The 9672-nt window shown below is 46.5% G+C and overlaps 1 protein-coding gene across 2 annotated transcripts in view; it reads left to right on the forward strand.

Annotated features, from left to right (window-relative positions):
* The window catches only part of erbb3a (erb-b2 receptor tyrosine kinase 3a), a 27545-nt gene extending 20027 nt beyond the window's left edge, over nucleotides 1-7518 (forward strand). For both annotated transcript variants that reach the window (XM_023831866.2, XM_023831876.2), the window contains 9 exons: nucleotides 643-828; nucleotides 1728-1883; nucleotides 1976-2051; nucleotides 2280-2426; nucleotides 2522-2619; nucleotides 4517-4696; nucleotides 4983-5039; nucleotides 5514-5748; nucleotides 6117-7518. In XM_023831866.2, coding sequence (XP_023687634.2) covers nucleotides 643-828; nucleotides 1728-1883; nucleotides 1976-2051; nucleotides 2280-2426; nucleotides 2522-2619; nucleotides 4517-4696; nucleotides 4983-5039; nucleotides 5514-5748; nucleotides 6117-7051 — 2070 coding nt within the window. In that variant the 3' untranslated portion in view covers nucleotides 7052-7518. The remainder of the gene's footprint in view (nucleotides 1-642; nucleotides 829-1727; nucleotides 1884-1975; nucleotides 2052-2279; nucleotides 2427-2521; nucleotides 2620-4516; nucleotides 4697-4982; nucleotides 5040-5513; nucleotides 5749-6116) is intronic.
* Nucleotides 7519-9672: the final 2154 nt, after the last annotated feature.

Consider the following 9672-nt stretch of genomic DNA (forward strand, 5'->3'; position numbering starts at 1 on the left):
CACACACACATACACATATGCACACAGACACACACACGCATATGCAAACACGCACACAGAAGATGATTGAAATCTTTTGTGAGACTATTGACTGAATATTTCCAGAAATGTAAAAATCCACAGATGCAGTTCAAACAATGTAACAGTATCTCATTATGACGGAACGCCTGCTGGTCACCGGGCCAAGTAGCCTGAGGCGGGGAGATGGCAGGAGTAACATCAGCTTCCTATGGGACAGCACCAGGTCCCCTCTAGGTCCTAACAGAACACAGACTGCATTCACGTCATTGCACATCACTGCACGTTATGTATTAGTTTGTTGGACTTCATTTTCATAGCCCTACACATGGAGTCAGTGACGTCACAGAGTTTACAATGTTGGAATTTACACTGATGGGGTTTGCAGTGATGAAGTGTACATTGATGGAATTTACATTGGTGGAATCTACACTGATTTAGTTTGCAGTGATGGAATTGACACTGATTTAGTTTGCAGTGATGGAACTGACACTGCTGGAGTTTGCAGTGATGCAGTTTACACTGATGGAGTTTGCAGCAATAGAATTTACACTACAGTATGTCTGCATGGCTCTATGGCAGGTTTTTTAACGTACTGTCACTTGTCCTTTATGCCGTCTGCAGCACATGCTGGCAATGGGCAGCCTGGACAACCCGTACATAGTGCGTCTGCTGGGGGTGTGCCCCGGCTCCTGCCTGCAGCTGGTCACTTCGCTCAGCTCCCAGGGGTCCTTGCTGGAGTACATCAGGCAGCGGAAGGACAGCCTCAACCCTCAGCGGCTGCTCAACTGGTGTGTGCAGATCGCCAAGGTGAGTGCAGCCACGCGCCAGGGCCCCGGGGTGTGGGGGTGCATACTCACATGCACACACACGCACACACACGCACACGCAGGTCGCAGAACGGCAAAAGGGCGCGGGCTGAGTCAGGGAGGAATGAGGAACTCTGGGAAATCACTTAAACCTATGGAAGGAGACCTGATATGCAGGGAAATTAATACAGTTGGAGGAATGTGGGTATAAGTGTTTATGTGCAGTTCTGGAAAAAATGAATAGCAGCATTTTTTTGTTTCACTCATTTCTCAATTTATGGCTGTGCGTCTGTGATTAATACATTTTTTGCAAACTGCAGCCTGGTTCTTCCCTGCTTCTCATTAATGAAGGGCTTCTTCCCTGTTTCTCATTAATGAAGGGCTTCTTCCTTGCTTTATGGGACTTCAGTCCTGCTTCTAGGAGCCTGATATGAACTGTCCTAGCAGTGCACTTCACACCTACACTTAATGTTTCCCATTCCTTTTGAAGGTCACTTGATGTCATTCCACGATTCACAAGAAACTGTCAGATACGTTAATGGTCATCTCTAGCATTAGAATGTCGCTTCTGCCCTTTACCTGGGTCATTTCTGGTCAATCCCAGTGTCCCCTGCTTCCCCTTGTAGTGGAGTACTGGTGTCTTAGAAATGTTGAACCTGGAAGCAACCTGATGCTCAGCATAACCTTCTGCCAGCAGAACCATGATTATGCTGTTGTATGCCAGCTGTATATGTAATGTTTTGGTATATATATACCTGTATGTGGTGTATTTGTATATGTACGTATATACCTGTACACTGTTTATGTGTGTGTATGCACCTGTACACTGTGTGTATGCCAGTGCAGCTATACCCGCCCAGTAACGCATGTCACGTTGCATGCGTGTGCCTCCTGCCACAGGGCATGTATTACCTGGAGGAGCACTGCATGGTGCACAGGAACCTGGCCGCCCGCAACGTGCTTCTCAAGAGCGACTTCATCGTGCAGATCTCTGACTATGGCATCGCTGACCTGCTGTACCCCGATGACAAGAAGTACCTGTACAACGAGGCCAAGGTGAGTCTCCATGGACAGGCTGATGGCGTGACCTAGGACATTGCATCAGAGCTTTCTGCTGTAAACGCAGACTTCCCTCTCCTCTCTTCCAGACTCCCATCAAATGGATGGCTCTGGAGAGCATCTTTTTCCGAAGGTATACGCACCAGAGCGACGTCTGGAGCTACGGTGAGTTGGTGTGTGTGCTGACTTGTCCACGTGCCTCTCCCTGCATGCTTGTCGTGGGAGGGACCGACAATCGTGAGTAATTACTGGGTAAAGCCCAGACTCCCACAGAGCACCACAGATCTCTGTAGATATGATTACAACTACAGCACAAATCCAGCACAAAGGTGCGAACTCATCCTCAGAGGGATTCTACTTGCCAGCTTACGCTTAGCCATCGTTCGCACGCAGGGGTGACCGTGTGGGAGATGATGTCGTTTGGGGCGGAGCCATATGCGGCGATGCGCCCCCAGGACGTGCCAGACCTGCTGGAGAAGGGCGAGCGGCTCTCTCAGCCTGCCATCTGCACCATCGACGTCTACATGGTCATGGTCAAATGTGAGTGTCCCGAGCCACCCGGCCTGGTCTCGCACCCGTGGCCTCTCCTGTGGCTTCTCCCCCTCCCCCCCCTCACACGGCCCCATCTCCCCCAGGCTGGATGATCGATGAGAGTGTACGGCCCACGTTTAAGGAGCTGGCCAGTGAGTTCACGCGCATGGCGAGGGATCCACAGCGCTACCTCGTCATCAAGGTAAGGACGGACTGACCAGGCCAGCCATGCTGTTTGTGTTGGAGCCATACTGAATGGCTTTGTTTTCTATTAATGTTTCAAGTATTATTGTACATATTATTGCCAAATAGGGTAGAGCAGTGGTTCGCAGTGTTGCCTCACACCTCTGAGTCTGGGGTTTGAGTCCCCACCCTGGCTCTGTGTGTGTGGAGCTTGCATGTTCTTCTCCTGTCGTCGTGGGGTTTCCTCTGGGTTCTCCAGTTTCCCCCCACAGACCAAAAACATGCTGAGGTGAATTGGAGTTGCCAGATTCCCTGTTGGTGTGAACGGTGTGTGTGTCTTGCGATGGGTTGGCCCCCCATCCTGGGTTATTCCCTGCCTTGTGCCTGTAGCTTCTGGAATAGGCTCCAGACCCCCCCCCCCCCCCCCCCATGACCCTGCATAGGACAAGCAGGTATAGAAAATGGATGAATTCCTGCAAAATCATCTTGGGATAATATCTTAAGGTACCTGGCACATCGATCACTGCCCTAGGATTCTACTTGTAGGGATGTAGGGTCATGGGAAAAAGGTAACGGACAGTAAGTCTGGTGGCAGGTTGGTTTTTGAGCGCAGTCACCCCAGTATTTGCAGAGACAGTCGTATACACCCATGTATATTTTGACTCTACCACTAGGTCACCTCATATGATTAATTGATACTTCCTTGACTGTTTAAGCTAATGAAATTAATGAATTAAGTGAGCTGGTGGTGAAATTTAACAAATTCTTGGAATGGCTGGGGGGCCCCTGAGGGGGGGTTTGGGAGCTCAAACTCTGTTCTTGGAGCAATTGAGCAAGATATCAGTTTTTTGGAGAACAGAAGAAATTCAATTTTACTGTAAATTTGCATATCTTCTAATGTTAAATTGTGTTTTTTGTTCTGAGCAAATATATACTTACTACCCAGATAAATAGTTTTAAACATTTCCTCTGACTGCTTAAGGCTTGCCCAGTATGCATGCAGGTAATTTCATGAAATTAGAAATAGGACTTTTTTTGTTTTTTTATGCCGTTCCATATGGTAATGATTCAATAAATGGAATATTCAGCAAAACGGACATCTTAGAGCGCACCACCAAAAAGGCCAGCTGCCATAGTGTGTCTGTGCTGTTGTAGACAGACTGGCAGCATAAAGGCTAAGCGTGGCAGCATAAAGGCCGAGCGTGGCACCATAAAGGCAGCATAAAGGCTGAGCATGGCAGCATATAGGCCGAGCCTGGCAGCATAAAGGCCGAGCGTGGCAGCATAAAGGCCGAGCGTGGCAGCATAAAGGCAGCATAAAAGCTGAGCGTGGCAGCATAGAGGCTAAGCATGGCAGCATAAAGGCTGAGCATGGCAGCATAGAGGCTAAGCATGGCAGCATAAAGGCTGAGCGTGGCAGCATAAATATGGAGTGTACTCTTTTCACTTAATATAAAGGAAAAGGTGTACTGTAACACAATATGTCGTGTCACACATAGTGTGTAAGCACACTGCATGGTTCGAACTACGGAGTAGCTAAGGGGAACTTGGTTAACCTAACCCCTAACCGCTACTCAACCCTAACCTTAACCATAAGTAACCGAACAATATACAAGAATTGTGGCATTTTTTGCGCTGCGAAATGCTTCTTGAACGGCATGATTGACAAGCTGGTGAGGTGACGTACGGTAGGCCGATTTGGATATCTAATCCCGCCTTAACGCAGCTTGCAGTGAGACATACTTGACCAAAGGAGGCCCAGATTGCCAGAAGGGGACAACAGCAAAATCTCAGTAGTATATAGCTGTCTACTTCTGGGTATGGGGCCCCCTGGACCCCTGAATAGCTAGACCCAACCTGGCCGACAGGAAGGGACGGAGCCCAAGGTTACTATTTCCTGTTCTGTGCCAATGCAGGCAGACGGGGGCACAGCTGATCTGACCATTGAGGAGCCGCACTACCACAAGAGCACGCTGGAGGACCTGGACGTGGCATTGGAGAACCCCAACGACCGGCTGGATGATGAAGCTCCTCCCCCCTTCTCATTCCCACCACCGCCCCGGTGTCGCTCCCAGCTACGTGCCGACACCAATAGGGTGAGGCTTCCTGACTCAAGAAAATCATGTACCAGCAGAGTGTCCGACTGCCTAGATCAGTGTTTCCAAACCCGGTCCTCAAGGACCCACCGACGGTCTACATTTTTGCTCCCTCCCTCATTTTGCTGCCAGAGCAAACGTGGACTGCCTGTGGGTCTCCAGGGACTAGATTGGGAAAAAATGCCCTAAATCACAAAAACGACGAGTCTCTGCATCCCTAAGTGACATTTGCCTTGATTTTTCTGTCCTTAATATAAACCATCTGATCTTTCTGTTTCTCTTTCAGTCGGGACAGACGGGCTACTTGCCCATGACACCTGGTGCTGGTGAAAGTGCCAGACAGGTCAGTGTGAATGTGATGCTGTGTTCACCTCTGTGTCCACATTTCTGCAGTAAGCTGGGGCCTGTATCATGAAGCAAGATTTGTTGGTTAGCGAGATAACTTGTCAGATTGAAGGTACGCCAGTTAAAATGCACTTTGTCTATGTTCTGTTCCATTTAACCCAGACCACCTTCAATCTGACAAGTTATCTATCCAGCTAAGCAGGTAATCCTGCTTCGTGATACAGGCCTCCAGGGGATATTCCACAAAACAGAATTTCCCAGTTAGCTGGATAGCTTAAGCCAAGCTTGAAGGCTGTCCAATAGGAAGAGAGAAAAGTGACATTCCTATTGGACAATCCTTACATTTGGCTTAAGTTATCTGTCTAATGAAAAAAATCCTGCTTTGTGGAATACCCCCTGGTCTTAGTCCTGTTTGTTAATGACCAGGCTCTGGCTTACGGGTTGCGCTCTCCCTCCTCTCTCCCTCTTGCAGCTTTGGCCGTCCCGTTCGAGGCTGAACTCCGCGCGGACCCTGTCGGAGTGCTCGGAGGGGCGTGGCACCCTTCTGGAGGTGGAGCTGGGCGACGATTTCTCCATGGCGATCAGCCGCTGCCGTACAGACAGCGCCTACATATCTGGGGCCCCGGAGACTCCCTCCCCCCAAACAGAAGGGGAGGAGGACCATAACGGATATGTGTTGCCAGGGGGAGCAGATAGCCTGGAGCGAGGTACCCTTACGGCCCTATTTTCCAGGCCTCCATGATTTTGCTGTGTGGCTTTTGTGCTGTTTTTAATCTATAGCAAGTCACGCATGTTCGTGTTTAGGAGTTTTAAGATTAATTAAAATTAAGGTTAATTAACTTCATTGTTACCAGGGTTGAAATTCTCGTGCACATAGCAGCAAGTACATAGAGCACAGACGAACATGCATGTAGTGCAGAACAGACAGTCAGGGCTCATTACACCAAGGAGCTCTGAACAAGAATCTCTCAGTTCCAAAGCGGATCACTGAAACCTCTTAATTCGGCTGCAAAATGGATTCAGTGCTGTAGGATATTTTACTGACCCATGTTTATTTTCTTGTTCTTTTTCTCAGAGGGTCTTCTGTTGCTCTCAGCTTCCCAAACCAATCAGATCCCCCGACAGGGCTCCCGCTGTGCCTCTGCCTTGCTTGGGATGGCAGGAGATGGGGAACATTCTGAGGAGTATGAATACATGAACAATCAGGCCGGTCTGCTTCCCGGGTCCATCAGCCATTCCGCTGATGATCTCGATGACGGATTACTGATGCATGGCAAAGGCAGGAGACAGCTCTCCGCTTTTCTCTCCCCGACCTGCAATGTAAGCATCTCCCCAGCAGAGGGAGACACTGAGAGAGAGAGCAGAGAGCCTCTCTTCTCAGACAGAAACGTTGCCAGGCGGCACAGGACGCTGTCCATTGAGGGGGTAGCTTCCACAGCAGAGTTCCTGCCAATGAGAAGGAACAGAGGTGCAAGTGTCCCTGAAGCCGACCTTGGCAAAAGGGGGGAATGGCATCGAAGGCGGGAGCCGGAAGCCGTGGAATATGAATACATGGACATCTGTGATGTGGGGGCGGGCAGAAGTGAGAGCACGGCCGCATCCTTGAAGAGGAACAGCAGTGCAACAGGAACAGAGGCAGGAGACAGGACGCCAGTGGAGAATGGTGTAGAAGGACAGGATATTGCACAAGATGAGGATGAAGAGTACCAGTATATGAACCAACAGCCCAGACTGAGCAGAACCTTAAAAAGCAGGGGGAGCAGGGATCTGGATGGGTATGAGTATGAAGAAATGGGTTCTGTAAGGATGGTGGGGGACCAGGTGGAATACCAGAACATCCACATGGAGGACAAGGGCTCTCTCAGGCCTAGGGACAGCCAGAGCTCGGAGCTGGGGGGGTTTGTGAAGGTGCGTGCCGGTGTGGGCGAACCCGGGGCCGACCGGTCCTTTAACAATCCGAACTACTGGCACAGCAGAATGTTCCTGAAGCCGGATGCCGTGCGAACATAGTGACAAGGAGAGAGCCGAAAGGCGGCGGGGGGCGAGGCTAAAGCAGCAGCTTCTGTATTGTTCAGACACATCGATTCAACCTGCGAGGCATTAAATGAAGGACACCAAAGATACATGTGCTTTATTCGTGCTTCTGAAGCTGATGAAGGACAGAGGGGACCCACAAATCAGACTTGATGTTACGCACTGGTATCAGTCCCATGAGAACGTCAGCGTGTGTGTTCTCATTTTCATCTGGTTCAGCAGGTTGTAATCACTCACTGGGACCGATGCATGTGCTTTTTGATGAAGTGTTTCACAGTATGAAAAGCTCAGGAGGAGATCGTGGCCAGTCGAAGAGGATGGTATGTTTTACTAAATGAACAAATTGTAACATTCCATTTTACACTTTTTGTAATTACTTAATTCTGTTGTATTTGAGGTTTTTATCATGGTCGATAAATAAATTACTTTTCTATGGAATCAAAGCTCCTACACGTGTTTGGATTTTTCCGTTGTGATTTCTGTGCTAATGTACAATTGGGAAAGTTCATGGAGCCACATTTGCTGCTGTGACAGTACAGTAAGTTGTTTTGTGTTTTTGGGCTATGAATTGATTTAAAAAACTCATTAATCGCACAGTTTTCTTTGATTAGTCATGATTAATCACACCTAAAATTGAAAGTCACTTAATAAAAATTTAATAAACAATTCATTACTGTAGCATATCAATTTTCTCTATTAAAATAAGTATGAAGACAGACTTAAATTATATAACTTAATTGTCTAAACTGTCGATTTTTGCCTCTGGGATGATCAGTTTTGTTATATTACCATTTATTCACGTAATTAACAAAAGCCTTTCATTAAATCCAGGGCAAGAGTTATGAAGATGAGAAAAAAATAAAACTAACCAAACATTGAGCAAGAATAAACGTCAGACAAATGTATTTGTTTATTCTTTTTTGATTGGCATCATAAAAGTAAACATACAAATATTAGTGCTATTTAATATTTATTCATGTGTAAGTTGTCTGTAATGCAGTATTAAGTAATTTTGGTAAAAAAAAAAACAGCTATACATGTCATGGGTTGTGTGGCAACCAACCTCACTCTCTTTTACTGTGGAATCTTGTGTTTCTTGCAGTAACGTTTTAACTTTAATATATTTAATTATTTTATTTTATTTATTAATTTAGCATTTTTAATAATGTGCCAAGTACTACTGGCAAATTTTTACGCTCCCATGGATCTTCTGTATTTTTTGTTCTTTTGCAATATGACCAAAATTTTCTGACATAAAAAAAAGACATGAAAGAATTGCAGGGGGGGCACAAGTGAGGGGATAAAGACTGACCTGTGTAGGGGGTTGGAGGGGGGGGGTAGGTCTATTTCAAAACTGCAACCTGCAGAAATATTAAAAATTATGTGAACACATTACATGCCTGTACACATTATATGATGCTAAATTTAAATTATTAAAATGTGTAAATAGGGCCACAGACAGTTTTTTTATAGACACAAAGTACATGTAACTCACGTACGCTTCTAGCAGGAAAAAAAAATCACGAACTGACTTATTGCAAAGGTGGCATCCTGTGACAGTACTGTACTCACACTGAATTCTTACACAAACCTGGCTGCATGTCTAGGTCCTTGATTTTATCCTCCTGAGACCCCACCCATTCATTTATGTCCATTGTAGTTAGTGTTGTAGTTCTCGAGACCGGTCTTGGTCTCGAGACCAATTTTTTGTGGTCTCGGTCTTGTCTTGGTCTCGACTCTATTTGGTCTCGGTCTTGTCTTGGTCTCGACTCTATTTGGTCTCGGTCTTGTCTTGGTCTCGGACATAGCGGTCTCGATGGGATGGGGAAAAAAAGAGAAAACTGCACATCCTCACAGAACAGTATCATTATTTATTACGCGCCTCAATTCAAATGCAACCAGTCAGATGCATCCATTTCAAAAACGTTACATTTTATACATTTTCTCCACGGACACTGCCAGTGCTTCACAGTCCACACACATCATACACATCGTATCATACATCGGCAAAAAAATGTCCGAAAATATCCGCGAAGTCTATAGCATAGTTATAATTCAAATAAATTAGGTATTTTACATTGATTAGAAAGCACGGTCTTGGAGGTGCAAGTCAATCTGGAGGCTCATTCTCTTCAATTCAAAGCAAAGGATCATTACATAGCTGTATTCATAGCTTACCCGAGGCCTCTGTCCCTGGTATAAGAGACTTAATATGAACATCTTTCTGGTACATCCCATCTCTTTCCCTTGACGAGGTCTGATAAAATGGTTATAGGAGAGGATTGCTGAGAATATTATTTTCTATCAGGTCTCGTAACTGTGACAAATCTGGGAGATTTTAAATGAGAGACATATGGACATACGGACAATATAATTGAAAAGATAACATGAATTTGATTTAACGAGTAATGACACTTTACAGCAATGCCTTTTTTCTCTACAGTTGATCTGGGTAATGTGATGTCGATTCTAGCCCTAGTCTGTTTTCGGTCTTGGTCTTGGTCTTGGTCTCGACCAGTCTTGATCTTGGTCTCGCCTTAGTGTGTCTTGGTCTTGGTCTTGGACTTGGTCTTGGTACCCTCAAGCCTCGGCAGTGT

Source organism: Paramormyrops kingsleyae, chromosome 8 (genome assembly GCF_048594095.1).
Source record: "Paramormyrops kingsleyae isolate MSU_618 chromosome 8, PKINGS_0.4, whole genome shotgun sequence".
Classification (NCBI taxonomy): domain Eukaryota; kingdom Metazoa; phylum Chordata; class Actinopteri; order Osteoglossiformes; family Mormyridae; genus Paramormyrops; species Paramormyrops kingsleyae.